Here is a 19,151-nt window from a genome sequence, read left to right on the forward strand (position 1 = left end):
TGATCTTTTCGCCCCCAATTTTTTATTTTCCCAAGGGTAAGAGAAGAAATTGGACCCCAAAAAATGTTGGCCAATTTGTCCTGAGTACGCTGATACCCCATATGTGGGTGTAAACCATTGTTTGGGCGCATGGCAGAGCTTGGAAGGGAAGGAGCGCCATTTGACTTTTCAATGCAAAATTGACTGGAATTGAGATGGGACGCCATGTTGCGTTTGGAGAGCCCCTGATGTGCCTAAACATTGAAACTCCCTACAAGTGACACCATTTTGGAAAGTAGACCCTCTAAGGAACTTATCTAGATGTGTGGTGAGCACTTTGACCCACCAAGTGCTTCACAGAAGTTTATAATGCAGAGCCGTAAAAATAAAAAATCATATTTTTTCACAAAAATGATCTTTTCGCCCCCAATTTTTTATTTTCCCAAGGGTAAGAGAAGAAATTGGACACCAAAAAATGTTGGCCAATTTGTCCTGAGTACGCTGATACCCCATATGTGGGTGTAAACCATTGTTTGGGCGCATGGCAGAGCTTGGAAGGGAAGGAGCGCCATTTGACTTTTCAATGCAAAATTGACTGGAATTGAGATGGGACGCCATGTTGCGTTTGGAGAGCCCCTGATGTGCCTAAACATTGAAACTCCCTACAAGTGACACCATTTTGGAAAGTAGACCCCCTAAGGAACTTATCTAGATGTGTGGTGAGCACTTTGACCCACCAAGTGCTTCACAGAAGTTTATAATGCAGAGCCATAAAAATAAAAAATCATATTTTTTCACAAAAATGATCTTTTCGCCCCCAATTTTTTATTTTCCAAAGGGTAAGAGAAGAAATTGGACCCCAAAAAATGTTGGCCAATTTGTCCTGAGTACGCTGATACCCCATATGTGGGGGGGAACCACTGTTTGGGCGCATGACAGAGCTCGGAAGGGAAGGAGCGCCATTTGGAATGCAGACTTAAATGGATTGGTCAGCAGCCGTCACGTTGCATTTGCAGAGCCCCTGATGTACCCAAACAGTACAAACCCCCCACAAGTGACCCCATATTGGAAACTAGACCTCCCAAGGAACTTATCTAGATGTGTTTTGAGAACTTTGAACCCCCAAGTGTTTCACTAAAGTTTATAGCGCAAAGCCGTGAAAATAAAAATTCTTTTTTTTTTCACAAAAATGATTTTTTTAGCCCCCAGTTTTGTATTTTCACAAGGGTAACAGGATAAATTAGACCCCAAAAGTTGTTGTCCAATTTGTCCTGAGTACGCTGATACCCCATATGTGGGGGGGAACCACTGTTTGGGTGCATGACAGAGCTCGGAAGGGAAGGAGCGCCATTTGGAATGCAGCCTTAAATGGATTGGTCTGCAGGCGTCACGTTGCATTTGCAGAGCCCCTGATGTACCCAAACAGTACAAACCCCCCACAAGTGACCCCATATTGGAAACTAGACCTCCCAAGGAACTTATCTAGATGTGTTGTGAGAACTTTGAACCCCCAAGTGTTTCACTACAGTTTATAACGCAGAGCCGTGAAAATAAAACATCTTTTTTTTTCCCACAAAAATGATTTTTAGCCCCCCAAATTTTTATTTTCCTAAGGATAACAAGAGAACTTGGACCCCAGAAGTTGTTGTTCAATTTGTCCCGAGTACGCTGATAACACATATGTTGGGGTAAACCCCTTTTTGGGCGCACGGGAGAGCTCGGAAGGGAAGGAGCACTGTTTTACTTTTTCAACGCAGAATTGGCTGGAATTGAGATTGGACGCCATGTCGCGCTTGGAGAGCCCCTGATGTGCCTGGACAGTGGAAACTCCCCAATTCTACCTGAAACCCTAACCCAAACACACCCCTAACCCTAATCCCAACAGTAACCCTAACCACACCCCTAGCCCTGACACACCCATAATTCTAATCCCAACCCTAATCCAAACGTAAATGTAATCCAAACCCTAACCCTAACTTTACCTCCAACCCTAGCCCTAACCCTAACCCTACCCCTAACCCTAAACGTGACTGAAATACGTGGCACTGAAATACGTGGCACTGAAATACGTGGCACTGAAATACGTGGCACTGAAATACGTGATACGTGGCACTTAAATACGTGGCACTGAAACACGTGGCACTGAAATACGTGATACGTGGCACTGAAATACGTGGCACTGAAATACGTGGCACTGAAATACGTGGCACTGAAATACGTGGCACTGAAATACGTGGCACTGAAATACGTGGCACTGAAATACGTGGCACTGAAATACGTGGCACTGAAATACGTGGCACTGAAATACGTGGCACTGAAATACGTGGCACTGAAATACGTGGCACTGAAATACGTGGCACTGAAATACGTGGCACTGAAATACGTGGCACTGAAATACGTGGCACTGAAATACGTGGCACTGAAATACGTGGCACTGAAATACGTGGCACTGAAATACGTGGCACTGAAATACGTGGCACTGAAATATGTGATACGTGGCACTTAAATACGTGGCACTGAAATACGTGGCACTGAAATACGTGGCACTGAAATATGTGATACGTGGCACTTAAATACGTGGCACTGAAATACGTGGCACTGAAATACGTGGCACTGAAATACGTGGCACTGAAATACGTGGCACTGAAATACGTGGCACTGAAATACGTGGCACTGAAATACGTGGCACTGAAATACGTGGCACTGAAATACGTGGCACTGAAATACGTGGCACTGAAATACGTGGCACTGAAATACGTGGCACTGAAATACGTGGTACTAAAATATGTGGCACTGAAATACGTGATACGTGGCACTGAAATACGTGAAAATACGTGAAATACGTGGCACTGAAACACGTGGCACTGAAATACGTGATACGTGACACTGAAATACGTGACACTGAAATACGTGGCACTGAAATACGTGGCACTATGACTGTCAGAAAATGTTCATTAAACGGTTAGGGGTGAGGTTAGGGGTAGAGTTAGGGTTAGGGTTTGGATCCCTTTATCACCTTGATGGTGGTGGGTGGCTTTTCAGTGTGTTTTCTGGTTTTTTTCGATAAAAATGCATGCGTTTTTAACGCAAACAAACGCATGTGCTTAAAAACGCAAGAAAATACTGCAGGTTGTATTTCTGAAAATGAACGCATGCAGAAAAAAACCGCATGCGTTTGAAAACGCGACCAAACGCGTACAAAAAAAACGCATGCGTTTTCAATGTTAAATATAGGGAAAAAACGCATGCGTTTTTTTGTGCAAAAAACGCTGCAGACAAAAACGCAAGTGTGAAACCAGCGACGCTTTTTATAGCAAAAAAGTTTTTGCGTCTCCACATTTTGAGACCTATAATTTTTCCACATTTTGCTCCACAGAGTCATGTGAGGTCTTGTTTTTTGCGGGACGAGTTGACGTTTTTATTGGTAACATTTTCGGACACGTGACCATTTTTGATTGCTTTTTATTCCGATTTTTGTGAGGCAGAATGACCAAAAACCTGCTATTTATGAATTTCTTTTGGGAGAGGCGTTTATACCGTTCCGCGTTTGGTAAAATTGATAAAGCAGTTTTATTCGTCGGGTCAGTACGATTACAGCGATATCTCATTTATATCATTTTTTTATGTTTTGGCGCTTTTATACGATAAAAACTAAAATATAGAAAAAATAATTATTTTGGTATCGCTTTATTCTCAGGACTATAACTTTTTTATTTTTTTGCTGATGATGCTGTATGGCGGCTTGTTTTTTGCGGGACAAGATGACGTTTTCAGCGGTACCATGGATATTTATATCAGTCTTTTTGATCGTGTGTTATTCCACTTTTTGTTCGGCGGTATGGTAATAAAGCGTTGTTTTTTGCCTCGTTTTTTTTTTTTTTTTCTTACGGTGTTTACTGAAGGGGTTAACTAGTGGGGCAGTTTTATAGGTTGGGTCGTTACGGACGCGGCGATACTAAATATGTGTACTTTTATTGTTTTGGTTTTTTTATTTAGATAAAGAAATGTATTTATGGGAATAATATATATTTTTTTATTATTATTTATTTAGGAATTTTTTTTTTTTTTTTTTTTACACATGTGGAAAAATTTTTTTTTTACTTTTTTACTTTGTCCCAGGGGGGGGACATCACAGATCATTGATCTGGCAGTGTGCACAGCACTCTGCCAGATCGACGATCTGCTGTGCAGGGCTGCAGGCTTACGAAGTGTCTGCACTGAGCAGACACTCGGTAAGCCACCTCCCTCCCTGCAGGACCCGGATGCCGCGGCCATCTTGGATCCGGGACCTGCGGCGAGGAGGGAGGTAGGAGACCCTCAGAGCAACGCGATCACATCGCGTTGCTCCGGGGGTCTCAGGGAAGCCCGCAGGGAGCCCCCTCCCTGCGCGATGCTTCCCTATACCGCCGGTACACTGCGATCATGTTTGATCGCGGTGTGCCGGGGGTTAATGTGCCGGGGGCGGTCCGTGACCGCTCCTGGCACATAGTGCCGGATGTCAGCTGCGATATGCAGCTGACACCCGGCCGCGATCGGCCGCGCTCCCCCCGTGAGCGCCGCTGATCGATGATGACGTACTATCCCGTCGGCGGTCATACGGGCCCACCCCACCTCGACGGGATAGTACGTCAGATGTCAGAAAGGGGTTAAAGGAAGAAGGAGGAGTACAACCCCAAGAACACCATCCAAACCATCAAGCATGGTGTTGGAAACATCATACTTTGAGGGTACTTTTCTGCAAAGGGGACAGGACGACTGCACCATATTGAAGGGAGGATGGATGGGGTCTTGTATCGTGAGATTTTGGCCTCCTTCCCTCAGTAAGAGCATTGAAGATGGGTCGTGGCTGGATCTTCCAGCACGTCAATGACCCAAAACACACAGCCAGGGCAATTAAGGAGTGGCTCCGTAAGAAGCATTTTAAGGTCCTGGAGTGGCCTAGCCAGTCTCCAGACCTGAACTCAATAGAAAATCTTAGGAGGGAGATGAAACTCGGTGTTCCCAACGATAGCCCAGAAACCTGAAAGATCTGGAGAAGATCTGTATGGAGCAGTGGGCCAAAATCCCTGCTGCAGTGTGTGCAAACTTGGTCAAGAACTACAGGAAACGTCTGATCTCTGTAATTGCAAACAAAGGTTTCTGGACCAAATATAAAGTTCTGTTTTTCTATTGTATCAAATACTTATTTCATGCAATAACATGCAAATTAATTTTGTAATAATCATACAATGTGATTTTCTAGATTTTTTCTTTTTAAGATTCTGTCTCTCACAGTTGAAGTATACCTACGATAAAAATTACAGACCTCTCCATTCTTTGTAGGTGCGAAACTTGCAACTTCGTCAGTGTATCAAATCACCACTGTATGTTATAGAGAATATCATTCAAAACAACAACTTGTTACGCAAATAAAGAAGTCGCAAATGAAGCAGTCATATGGCTCTGTCACTGGGAAATATTTCAAAGAAATCAAAAGTGCAAAAATAAAAATGGCTCGGTCTTAAACAGTTTAGAACTTCAATACTACAGCTCTGGCAAAAATTAAGAGGCCACTGCAAAATGTTCAGTTTGTCTGATTTTTCTCTTTATAGGTATATTTTTGAGTAAAATGTAAATTGTTCATTTATTCTATAAACTTCTGATAACATGTCTCCGAATTTCCAAGCAATAAATTTTGTATTGTACAAAAATGGTCAAAATTAAAAAAAACAAAAAACCCAGTGCTGTCAGACCTCAAATAGTGCAAAGGAAACAAGTTCATAATCATTTAGAAACAACAATACTAATGTTTTAACTCAGGAAGAGTTCAGAAATCAATATTTTGTGGAATAACCATGACTTTTAATCACAGCTTTCATGCGTCTTGGCTGCCGGTTACATCGGTAAGGTCCAGGCTCCGTCGGAGGGGTGAGTATATCAATATTTTTTTTTTTTCATTCTTTATTTTACACATTAATATGGATCCCAGGGCCTGAAGGAGAGTTTCCTCTCCTTCAGACCCTGGGAACCATCCAGGATACCTTCCGATACTTGGTGTCCCATTGACTTGTATTGGTATCGGGTATTGGCGATATCCAATATTTTTCCGGTATCGGCCGATACTATCCGATAACGATACTTTCAAGTATCGGTAGGTATCGCTCAACACTACTTGTGACTATCCATCATCCTCTTGATTACATTCCAGAGGTTTTCAATGGGGTTCTGGTCTGGAGATTGGGCTGCCCATGACAGGGGTTTGATGTATAGTTACTCCGCATATAATAAGCTTTTGAGCCCACATCTGCTAGAACCACATAGGTACATAAAGAGCTAGACATCCAGGACATCTTCTTGGGCTAATGTGCATTTTGTTTTACAACCTCAATTCCCCCAAAAAAGGTTGTAACACTGTGTAAAATGTAGAGAAAACAAGAATGCAATGATTTGGAAATCTCGTACAGCCATATTTTATTCCCAGCAGAACATAGAACACAGATCAGAAGGTGAAGCTTAGACATTTTTCCGTTTCCATTGAAAAAAATTAATTATAGAAATTGATGGCAGTAACACATCTCAGAAAAGTTTGTACAGGGTTAAAGGGAATCTGTCACCTACTTTTTCGTATATAAGCTGTGGCCACCGCCATCAGGGGCTTATCTACAGCATTCTGTAATGCAGTCTGTAATGCTGTAGACAAGTCCCTGATGTAATCTGAAAGATAAGAAAAACAAATTAAATTATACTCACCCGGGGGTGGTCCGGTGCGATCCGGGTCCGATGGGCGTCGCAGTCCGCGTCCAGCACCTCCCATCTTCATGCAATGACGTCCTCTTCTTTTCTTCCTGAGCAGGCGTACTTTATCTGTCCTGTTGAGGGCAGAACAAAGTACTGCAGTGCGCAGGCGCCAAGAAAGGTCAGAGAAGCCCAGCGCACTGCAGTGCTGGGTGAGTATAATATAACTTGTTTTTCTTACCTTTCAGGTTAAATCGGGGACTTATCTACAGCATTACAGAATGCTGTAGATAAGTCGTGATGGCGGTGGCCGAAGCTTATATATGAAAAAGTAGGTGACAGATTCCCTTTAACAAATGGCTGGAAAAGTAAGTGGTACTAATGAAAAACAGCTGAAGAGTTAATATACAAATCACATGACTATTAAAAGAGCATGTTAGAGAGGCAGAGTCTCTGGAGCAAAGATGGTCAGAGATTCTCCATGTTATTGTGGCAATGCAGCTGTGTGACTTCTTTCCCTTTAGTCGATCCCTCCCAGCGTTGTTGGAAGGTATGGAGCTCTGTCTGGATAGAATATTTTCTGCTTGGCTTTGCTAAAAACATCTGCTTTTTGCTAGATAAAAACAAATCTTCTGCCAATAAGCCCGTTGTGCACTTCAGGGCTGAATATATTCATGCCTTCATTAAAATCATATGTAATATACCTGGCAGGCTCGAACTCGGTGAAGTCTGGTGCCAGTAGTTAATATTTTCAATTAATTTAGTGTTTTGGTGGTCCCAGAGTATGTCAGCTATGTACTAGTAGCAATACAGGATCATTGCAAACATATGCAACCTGGAACTCAAAGTGGGAGCTGTTACATCTAGGAAATGATCAATCTGAGGACTTTATTTTCTTTGACCAAACTAATGGACAAGTTAGAATGACCACTCCGGTCAGAAAGGAATTGGCCACAGCCGTTCTCCAATAAACGAGGTTCAGTGTGAGGTTTCTTGGGAATGGTGGAACTAGAAAGCCCTATTCTTCCCTGGTGGGTTGTAGTTCTGAAAAGTGAGCCATGATGTTATTTTAGCCTTGCTACCCGCCACTAGCTGAAACTACCGTTTAGTTCAGTGCAATGGTTACCAGCACCCGGGAAACAGCAAGTAGATTGCTCCCCCACTTCTTCTTTTTTTTTTATGTGATGTGTTGTACTGGAAAGCAAAAAAAAAATCCCAAGTGTGTTGAAATTGCAAAAAAGGTCATTCCTACAATTTCTTTTATTTGCCATCATCACTTTATGGTAAAACTGACCTGGCGATATGATTCTCCCTCTCCAGACCAGTACGGTTGCGCAGATGCCGAACATGCATAGGTGTTTAGGAATTTTTTTTAACCCTTTCACTGCCCTGCGATTTTTCTTTTTTTTTTTTTTGCCTCCTCTTCTTCCAAGATCGATTAATTTATTTTTCTTGCCATATAAACGTGAGTGCTTGTTTTTTGCTGAACGAGTTGTATTTTTGAGTGACACCATTCTTTTTACCATATATTGTACTGAAAAAGGGGGGAAAAAAATCCAAGTGCTTTGAAATTGCAATTCCACAATTGTTTTTAGGATTTCTTATTTACTATGTTCACTATATGGTAAAACTGAACTGGCAATATGATTCCCAGGGTCCGTACGAGTACACAGATACCAAACATGTATACTATAGTATACATGTTTTTGTTTGTTTTTTTTACATTTTATTTAGGTAGTGTTTTTAAATTGTCACTATTTTTCGACACTGGTAAAGTAACATGTTCGTGTTTAATTTTTTGGGATATGGGGCTGTGTGAGGGTTTACTTATTGTGCCCTGAGCTGATGGTGTTTGATACCATTTATGATTCTTTTTTTATTATATTGCAATGTTGCGGCAGCCCAAAAAAAACCAAAAGTAATTCTGGCGTTTTGATTTTTTTTTCTCATTATGTCGTTTACCGACTTGGATTCATTTTATATTTTGGATCAGACATTTAAGAAGGCAGTGATACTAAATGTGGGTTGATTTCATGGTTTTATTTTTAATGGGGCAAAACTGGGGTGATTTGAACTTTTTTGTTTGTTTGTTTTTTTTCCCATATGTGTTAAATTCAGTAAAAAAATTTTTAAATAAAAGTTAATAGTCCCCTTGAAGCTATGATCGTCCGATCGCCTGTCCTGTACATAGCAGCGCTTGAGCCCTGCTATGTATAGCAGAAATCATAGGCCGGTGTTCACAGGAGGCTCATTATCACAAGAACGGTGGTCATCAGCAGACCCCCGTCTGTCATGACAACCCATTGGTGCCCTGCGATCACACGACGGGCACCGATGGGCGGGATGTATGACGCGCTTCCGGCCGGCGCTTGTTAAATCCCACTGTCAGTGATTGACATCGGCATTTTACTGGATAAGGGGTGGTGATCGCTAAGGGGTTAATGCACAAATTTGATCTGAACAGTAGATCCGTTTAACCATACTCTTCCTTTTAAACTGCTGCATGTGAAGATCTTATTGCATAATATTTTTTGCCTCCCACTTGTAATGCTTTCCAAATGGCGACATTCCTGAACTAAGGAGGAAGAGCGTAAACCTAAACAGTGAGGGTCCATATTACCCATTTGTGAAGAATTTCATGAAGCTTTTATGCAAATTGGTTCCCCCTCTTTGTTTATACATGTATATATTTTATCCAGTCAGAAATTCGTACTCCCTAAACCGTATAGTTGTGTAGGACTTCAAACAATAAGCCAGTTGATCCTTCATGATCCCAAGCACCGCCTCAGCAGCGAGAAATTGCATTTAGAAGTGGTGTCTGTAAATACATTGATGTGTGACCACGCACTTACAGCTTCTCAGCCTCGCGCTGTATTTCTTCCCTACCAGCACCCTCACCTGGCTTACTGACAGGTTATTGCACCATGTACCAGAGCAAAGTATCTGTTAGTGGGCCAGGTAAGGAAAAGGATCTGTCAGTGGGCTAGGTAAGGAAAATGCTGGGGAGAAAATACAGCGCGAGGCTGAGAAGCTGTAAGTGCGTCGTCGCTTCCCAAGGTATGTAGACGCCACTTCTGGCTGCACGTGCAGTGTTTGGGATCATAGAGGTTTTGACTGGCTTATCTTTTAAAGGGCTACACAATCTAATAGTTTGAGGGGAGGGTGTGGTAAAAGTACCGTATGTGACAGGTTCTGTGTAGGCTAGGTGCAGACGACTGTGTTTTCTTATCTGAGAAATGATGAGTTTGGAAAAGTCTTCATCTTCTCCATTCTGTGCCGTCTGATGTTATCAATGGAGCATGGCAATTTTGAATTCTTTATTTTTTCCATGGACCGACTTGGTCCAATTAAAAAAAAATTTGAGAACTGCACGATCCCATAGAATAACATTAGGCTGAGTTCAATCCAACATTTTGTCAGATCGCGCTTGGATCTAAAATACAGACTTTAATTTCAGCAGCTATAGTTACCTGTTCAGTAATTTTATCATAGACCTAAAAATGTACTTTTCCTCTTCAGGAGATCACACTTGTACACTTAGCCACCACAAAAACATCCACCACCTGGCATACCTTATTGTTGGCAGCCTCGGCATGACGTATGGGACACAGTCACGCGCCTCAGTGTTTTCTGTTGATATATTGGGACACTTTCCGATCCTGTTCTCTATATGGAAACCTTTTACTTGTTGTGAACAGTTCTTCCGTTGGTCGTAACCCCTGATCCGTGAAATCCGCTGATGACTGCACATGGACTGGAAAGAAGGCTCTTCACCGTGACATGGCATTTTCAGATTTTTGAAAACTTTGGATTATTTGCTGAATCACGCTGCCTCGTTTTCCCCTGTTTTTAGAAAGAGTTGCAACTCTAGAAATAGTTCCCTTTTTACTTTGTTTAGCAAGGTCCAAAAACTGCTTGTGCAAAACGCCTTGTGGGGTCATGTTTTCATCCATGAGATACTTCCTTACATTTACATTTCTTCTTCACTGACAATGATAACAAGTGCTCCCAACAAAACTGTTATTCCCTAATCCTTTCTATACACAGTTGGGTCCAGAAATATTTGGACACTGGCCGAATCTTCATGATTTCAGCTCTGCAGGCCGCTATTTTTGCTGTAAAGTGAAACAGATGCAATTGAAGTGTAGACTTTCAGGTTTAATTAAAGGTGTTGGCCCAAAATATCCCGTGAAACGTTAGGAATTATGTCCATTCTTCTACAAAGCCTCCTCATTTCAGGGGCTCAAAAGGAATCCGATAAATTAACTTTATCATAAATAAAATGTAAATTTTTAACACTTTGTAAGAGAATCCTTTGCAGGCAACGACTGCCTGAAGTCTGGAAGCCATGGACGTCGCCAAACGCTGAGTTTGCTCCTTTTTGCTGCATTGCCGGCCTCTACTGCAGCTGACTTTAGGTTTTGGTTGTTTGTGCCTTGAAAGGAGCTGTGGTATGATCACACCATGTTCCTGTACGGTCAGACACGGCCATTACACAGTACACAGCAGGGGCACATTTATAAGATTATCTCAGCACAGGAACTTTTTTTTTTTTTTAGCACATCTAATTGATGAAATTATTGTTATTCCAATATCTGTTGATTAAAATGTACTTTGTTCAGGGGACAACTCTTTTTAGTATAATTTCTCAGCGATACATCTTCTCATAAAAGTAAGGTGTGCTGCGGACCATACAAACCATTTGAGGGGGGGGATGAACAATGGCTCATATGTAAAATCTGGATGCAGTCATTGTAACATTTAAATAGATTAAACATACGCTGATTATCTTGCTTTTGTTTTGATCGGCGCTAATCACAGGCAAATTATCTACCAACTAAATGGACCTTAGGTCGAGAGAAAAGGAGAGTCTTCTGAAACATGTTCCGGTTGAAAAGCGGAGGTTTTCATACAGTGGAAAATGACTGTGTGAATATAGCCTTAGTGTTGTGTCCAAATCTCCGCATCACCCCTACTTGTGGGATTTCATGCAGATATTTCTGCAGCTGAATATTTGTGCACTACCTGGATTCTTCCAGCACCCTTTAGGGTACGTGCCCACAATTATTATTATTATTATTATTTATTGTTATAGCGCCATTTATTCCATGGCGCTTTACATGTGAGGAGGGGTATACATAATAAAAACAAGTACAATAATCTTGAACAATACAAGTCACAACTGGAACAGGAGGAGAGAGGACCCTGCCCGCGAGGGCTCACAATCTACAAGGGATGGGTGAGAATACAGTAGGTGAGAGTAGAGCTGGTCATGTAGCGGTTTGGTTGATCGGTGGTTACTGCAGGTTGTAGGCTTGTCGGAAGAGGTGGGTCTTCAGGTTCTTTTTGAAGGTTTCGATGGTAGGCGAGAGTCTGATATGTTGTGGTAGAGAGTTCCAGAGTAGGGGGGATGCACGAGAGAAATCTTGTATGCGATTGTGTGAAGAGGAGATGAGAGGGGAGTAGAGAAGGAGATCTTGTGAGGATCGGAGGTTGCGTGCAGGAAAGTACCGGGAGACGAGGTCACAGATGTATGGAGGAGACAGGTTGTGGATGGCTTTGTATGTCATGGTTAGGCTTTTGTACTGGAGTCTCTGGGTAATGGGGAGCCAGTGAAGGGATTGACAGAGGGGAGAGGCCGGGGAATAGCGGGGGGACAGGTGGATTAGTCGGGCAGCAGAGTTTAGAATAGATTGGAGGGGTGCGAGAGTGTTAGAGGGGAGGCCACAGAGCAGGAGGTTACAGTAGTCGAGGCGGGAGATGATGAGGGCATGGACTAGGGTTTTTGCAGATTCTTGGTTTAGGAATGTACGGATCCGTGAAATATTTTTGAGTTGGAGGCGGCAGGAAGTGGAAAGGGTTTGGATATGTGGTTTAAAGGAGAGATCAGTGTCAAGGATTACCCCAAGACAGCGGGCTTGTGGGACTGGGGAGAGTGGGCAACCGTTTACTGTAATGGATAGGTTCGTTGGGGAGGTCGCGTGAGATGGGGGAAAGACGATGAATTCTGTTTTGTCCATGTTAAGTTTTAGAAATCTAGCGGAGAAGAAGGATGAAATAGCAGATAGACATTGAGGGATTCTGGCTAGAAGGGTGGTGATATCTGGTCCAGAGATGTAGATCTGTGTGTCATCAGCATAGAGGTGATACTGAAAGCCGTGAGATTCTATGAGCTGTCCCAGGACAATCAGTAATAGCACCTGTGCTGCGTTGTACAGTACAAGCACAGCCGATGGATTTATAGAAATCCCATGCCCACTGTGCTTCTATTTGATGCTGCGTAAACTCACCCACGGCGCGGGTTTACGAGTCGCAGCATGTCAATTTCTGTTATAGAGATGCTAGTCTCCGCAACAGAAATTTCCACGATAGAATGTATTGGATGCAGTAAATCCGCATTGTTCAGTGAACACATGCTGATTTACTTGTGTGATTAGAATGCAGCGCTCTGGACGCAGTGAAAATACACTACATCCAATGCGCTGCTACTTCCGGATCATGGGAGCGTAGCCTTACGTGTTTGGTTGCTGAAATTTCTGCAACCAATGTACTGCAAGTGAATGTACTCTAATGCACACATGTCAAACTCTGGCCCACGTGCCAAAACTGTCCCGCAGACGCCGGCACCAACCCCGAATAATACGGTATAGAGCGCTATATGGGGCTAATATACTATGGCCGACTATGTGAGGCCCATTATACTGTATGCAGGACTGTGTGGAGCCCATTATTCTGTATGGAGGACTATGTGGGACCCATTATTCTGTATGGAGGACTATGTGAGGCCCATTATACTGTATGCAGGACTGTGTGGAGCCCATTCTGTATGGAGGACGATGTGGGACCCATTATTCTGTATGGAGGACTATATGGGGCCCTTTATACTGCATGGAGGGCTGTTAATAGATATCAAGGTTGGCCCGCGACTTTGTCCAAGTTTTTTATTTTGGCCCATTCTGTATTTTGACATCCCTGCTCTAAGGGTATGTGCCCATGATGTCTTTTTCAGGTAGGTATGCTTCATAACCAGTATGAAAAAGCACTGACTAAATGTTACAAGCAATGAACATATGCACTGCAATGTAAAAATGACTTGCTGTTCCTATGTCCAGTCTTTTGATTGTCTTCTAACTGCTTAAGGTTTCCAAAGACTCAAAGAAGTTAAAGTGCCTTGACCATTGTTCAGGTGGCTTCCACTTGGGAGCACCTCACTATTTCACACATCCAAGTATTTGCTTCAAAAGACGGCCTAAGAGACTCCAAAAAACCCTTCAGGAAAGACGCCGCCAGTGGTGTCTTGATCACATACCCTAAGAAGGATTTGGGATATTTAATAATGTACAAAGAAAATCAAAATGACAGGCTACTTTCACACTAGCGTCATGCGCTGCATGTCGCTATGCGACGTGGCGGCGCACCGACGCTAGCTGTGGAAGCGCCGCACAACGGGGGCAGCGGATGCTGTTTTACAACGCATCCACTGCCCCATGGGGAGGCGGGGGCGGAGTTCCGGCCGCACATGCGCGGTCGGAAAAGACGGGAACGACGCACCAAAAAAACGTTACAAGCAACGTTTTTTGGTGGCGACGGTCCGACGCAACCATCGCACGACGGTTGCGACGTGTGGCAATGCGTCGCTAATGCAAGTCTATGGAGAAAAAACGCATCCTGCAAGCACTTTTGCAGGATGCGTTTTTTCTCCAAAACGATGCATAGCGACGTGCAGTGCACGACGCTAGTGTGAAAGAGGCCTTAATGAACTAAGCTATGTTTGTATTAGCTTTTGGTATGTTTTCTTGTTGTGTGGGATTTTTTTTTTTTTTTTTTTTTTTTAAGATTGTGTTCAGGAAGAAAATGTGAACTCCCTCTGCCAAGTCATCAGTTTCAACTGCTCTGTATTGTGAAAGTGCACTGTCACCGGAGTAATTGTACAAGCGCTGTCCGGTTTGCAACGACTGAATAGTCTGTTTTCTATAAATGAAAACTAATCGGAATCCTGACTACGGAGTGGGGAGAAATATACATCCCGTCCGTGTATCTGTTTTGGGGGTTTTCTGTACGTCCTTGTTCCTACGCAGTTCGTTTTTTGCAGCCGTACAGCATTTATTATGTGAACAATTTCCTAATTAAAGGTCACATACAGTTTCCTGTCTTAATAATTGTAATGCCTCTGTGAAAATCGCCTGAGCGAGCCCTCACGGACTTGGTCCAGGTTTTTCACGGCGTATCTGCAGTATTTCTGCTGCATTTCTGTGGTTCTCATGCGTTGCATGCGGATTTTATTGAGAGTGGTTTTGCTGAGGATTTTACAGTCGGCCCGCAGGACACATTCCACACCGAACATTTACACATGTCGATGAGATTTTTCAAATCTCATGAACTCGCCTAATTCTTTTTGGATAATCCGCAGTATATTAGGCTGCACTAGGTGCTACTTGTGGCTGTACCCTTCTCTTTTAGGAGTTATTTTTAAAAAGTAGCATCCTCACTGATCAGACATGGGTCACCTTTTCTGTGGAGGTATAATAATGAAATACGGCACTCCTAGCAACGGTTGGTGCTCGGATACAGTCCCAGTTCTTATATATTTAGAGAGAAAAGAATCTGGCGCTCAAAACGGCAAAATGTAAAGAAGGTGCCAAGCGCTTGACCTCTGTACAGAATGGACGCACCTTCTCCTGCGCTGTCTCCTCATTCCTCCTGCTGTGGTTACACACTCCAGTCTATGTTTGATAAGGTCTACTTGACTGAAACATCACTGACTTTGGACCACGTTATTAAAAGGAACTTCTTCACATCATGCCATTTTGAGCTCCGAATTCTTTTCTGTATATTTTCTGTTGATGTGCCATAAACGTCTCATGTGGGAAAACCTGTTACTCTATATAATTAAATTCATATAGGAAAAATACCGTTCTCCTTGTACAATGTTTAACTCTTTTATATTCTTTCGTGCAGGTGTTTTGGCCTTGTGGTCTCTCATCACACACATAATGTATGTTCAGGACTTCTGGAGAACATGGCTGAAGGGACTGCGCTTCTTTCTCTGTATTGGGATATTCTTCTTTATCCTGGCTGTCATAGCCTTCATCACGTTTCTTGCTCTAGCCATATCTAATCATCAGTGTAAGTATCTGAAATTCCTCTGCAACGTGCAAGGTTTCGGCAAGGTCCGTTGTATTGGAGTGCTAAACGTAACGAGAAAGACAAACTAATGTCCTACAAGAATAGTGACAGCTTGGTAAATCTCTACATTTAAAGGCTTGTGCCACTTGTAGATTACTAGCCTTCAGCACGTGTAGCAAAGGCTTTAGTGAAAAGGAGTTTCAGAATGGACAGGTATTCAGAGTCCGGTCTCACTGACTGAGATGCTTAGTCTTCAAAGGTTCATTACTGTTGGGCTAAAGTTAGGACTAAACGTAAGGCCTGATTCATCAAAGCTTTCATGCCAGAATTCTGGCTTAAAAGCTTTGAAAATTCGCAAAATTTAGGAGCAACTTGGAGTTACACCTAAATTTTACAACTTGGTGTCTACTCACTAGTTTCTCCCAGGTTCAATAAGCAGAGCTGGGGCAAGACTGAGGACAATGGGGGCATGAGGCCACAGCCCATCTAATCCATGGCAAGCTGTGGCGTTTCCTACCCCAATAATATCACTCCAGTACCTGAATAGAGTGACATTTCTGATGATGCACACGTCAGATTCATGAATCCGGAGCGTCCAACTCCAGCAATCCCCCTCGTCAAGACCCCCGTGAACAACAATGGTCTTGACTGACTGTTGATACGGGCGGCATGTATCAGTCACCGGCTGCATGATTTCAGCCATTTTGTTTGACTCTGAAATTCTGTGATGCTTTATAGAAAAAACATATTTTAATGCAACCAGGAGACACGTTGGAAAGTTGAGTCCCCCGTGTCTTCACCCCACCTCTCAGTCACTGACCGTGAGAGGCCGCCATGAACTTGCCTTGCCGAGTGCTCTCCCGTGTGGCTCGGTCCTTGAACGGCTTTTACAGTGTTTTTCTCTTAAACGCCACAGCATTTCAGAGTCAAACAAACATGACTGAAAGCTTTGTGTGTTTTTAACCGGCCATGCAAGGTACAATAGAAATACCGGGAGAAGCTGCACCTCTGAATGAGGAAATGTAACAAAAACTGTGTGTAGCCAAAGGTCCCGATTCATCGGGATTAATGATGTTCGCACGGGTCTCAATGAGGGGTATGTTGGAGTCAGACGCTCCTGATTCATTAAGCGGCATGCATCTGACAGGACTGCGGAGTGACCCTCGCCACAAATCCTACTCCTGTCAGGGACTGGAGTCAGATTTCTGGCATAAGGAGCACCACAGCTAGTCATGAATTAGAGGAGCTGATGTCAAACCTCCACTATGCTCCCTCTGATCCCAGCTATGCCCATCTGGGCAGAACTGTCCCATTAACCTATGTAAAACGCCTGTTTTTGCAACTCACAAAGTTTTCTAACTTTTTAAAGCAATGTACTCCAGAATTCTGGTATAAAAGCTTGCATGAATCGTGGCCGTTTTTTATTTTTTTTTGGTTACCTTTTACTTGCAACTGTAATTATTAACTGTTCTTTTACAGTTACATAATGTTTCATAGTTTTAAGGTTGAAAGAAGACAAAAGTCCATCCGGTTCAACCTAAAGCTTAACATATTAGGGAAATTCCTTCCAGGCTCCACATACGGCAATCGGACTAGTTCCCTGGATTAATGTCCCATCTCCAGAATGTTGCACCAATAACATAATATTTTCCAAGAAAGGCGGCCGTCCTAGAACAAGTGAAGTTACCATTACAACATGTTGTGGCAGAGAGATCCATGTTAATGGTTAATTAATAGAATGTCTGCCTGTCACTCACATTTTGCCTTTTTCCCTCCTGTAGCTTTCACTGATCCAAAGAGTTTGTACTTGTCGTGTGTGTGGAGTTTCATGTCCATGAAGTGGTCCTTCCTGCTGGGCCTCTACTCTCACCGTTACAGGAAGGAGTTTGCCGACATCAGCATCCTCAGTGACTTCTGACCCACTCATCTAGGGACTGAAAGTGGATTTTTTTAATGGTCTTTGTATCTATAAGGAGCTGCCTGTCTTCTGCTCAGCTACTCTACAACCACTTCTGAAGGGAACTACATAAAGGAAAGGAGAAGACGGACATTGCATCCACATTCTTACTCTGCTTCCTCCATAATGAGTATTTTGGTTTTTTTAAATACTGATTTTATTTTATTTTTTTCTCATTTTACCCCCTAATCTGAATTTTCAGTGATTTTAATAACAGTAACTGAGCGCTACGTCTCTCAGGCAGAGCTAATCAGCACAGTCACTTTATCGCGGCTCTGCCCAAATGGAAATGGATTGATCAGGTCTGTCGATTCTGCGGATCTGACCTTTACGAAGGTGTCTAATTTTTACGAAGGTGTCTAATTATGACACTGAGAGGATTTTACTTTGTTTTAATCAGATGCTAACTCTCCTGTGTGTCTGTCTTTTTGTGTAACTAAAAATAATGGATATTTTTATTGTCCTCAAACTAATTAAAACAGTTTTTAGCAAAAATGGATGGTAAACTACAGCTGCAGTCAGATTACAGCTCTGGCATTTCAATGTATGACACTCGATGAGGAATACGATATCTGCACTATGAATGTTGGCCATCACCTGTATACCCATCACCTGTATACCCATTACCTTGTCCCCAGTTCTTACTGGTGAATCTGTACTTATCCCCAAAAAGTGTCTAATGGTGCTCCATTGGCAAATGTTTGGGGGAGCCCTCATGGCCTCCATTTATATGCCATTTCTATGGTGATAGAGCCCCCAAATATTCCTGTATATACTTGGCTATCCTTTGGACAGGATAAGGTACCGGTACCTGTTTTCATGTGATTGGGTTCATCAAACAGAGGGGGAAAAAACTGCCACTAGATTACAATGAACACGACCAACAGAAAACTTTAAAGTTGGGTAATATATCAAGGTGAATATACAATTAAAGAGTAACCAAACCGTATATGAATTTGTGTTATATATTTGAGTCGTCCTTTTAATTCTTTCATTGCAAGCAGATTAGTGGGAATCCTGATCCTGAGACCCCCACCACCCATTGCTCAAACTCCGTCACCCCCTTCCACCTGAGTGGCGCGCAACTCATGAGACAGCAGCGCACAAAGAAAGCGGGGTACAGATACAGAAGACAGCATAGACCGTGAACCCTGCGCCTTCTACTGAGTCTGTATCCCGCTGTGCACCTCTGGACGGGTGAGCTGAGCAATTGCTGGGGTCAGGGACCTCCTTGCATTTAAGTATTAAAGTTAGACACATTTCGTTACTCTTTAAGTATCCACTTTCATGATCAGGTCTGAAGGGGGCATTCACACTGTTCACAGTGTGTCTATGTTGTGCTTTTCTGATGTATACCACGTTATAGGCACACAGT

The 19,151-nt window shown here is 42.9% G+C and overlaps 1 protein-coding gene across 1 annotated transcript in view; it reads left to right on the top strand.

Moving 5' to 3' along the window:
- The window catches only part of SLC48A1 (solute carrier family 48 member 1), a 28,535-nt gene extending 9,804 nt beyond the window's left edge, over window positions 1-18,731 (top strand). Inside the window, exons 2-3 of the mRNA XM_077297897.1 lie at window positions 15,652-15,819; window positions 17,601-18,731. Of these exons, the coding sequence (XP_077154012.1) occupies window positions 15,652-15,819; window positions 17,601-17,737 (305 nt within the window). The 3' untranslated portion in view covers window positions 17,738-18,731. The remainder of the gene's footprint in view (window positions 1-15,651; window positions 15,820-17,600) is intronic.
- Window positions 18,732-19,151: the final 420 nt, after the last annotated feature.

The sequence above is a fragment of the Ranitomeya variabilis genome, chromosome 3, assembly GCF_051348905.1.
Source record: "Ranitomeya variabilis isolate aRanVar5 chromosome 3, aRanVar5.hap1, whole genome shotgun sequence".
NCBI lineage: Eukaryota > Metazoa > Chordata > Amphibia > Anura > Dendrobatidae > Ranitomeya > Ranitomeya variabilis.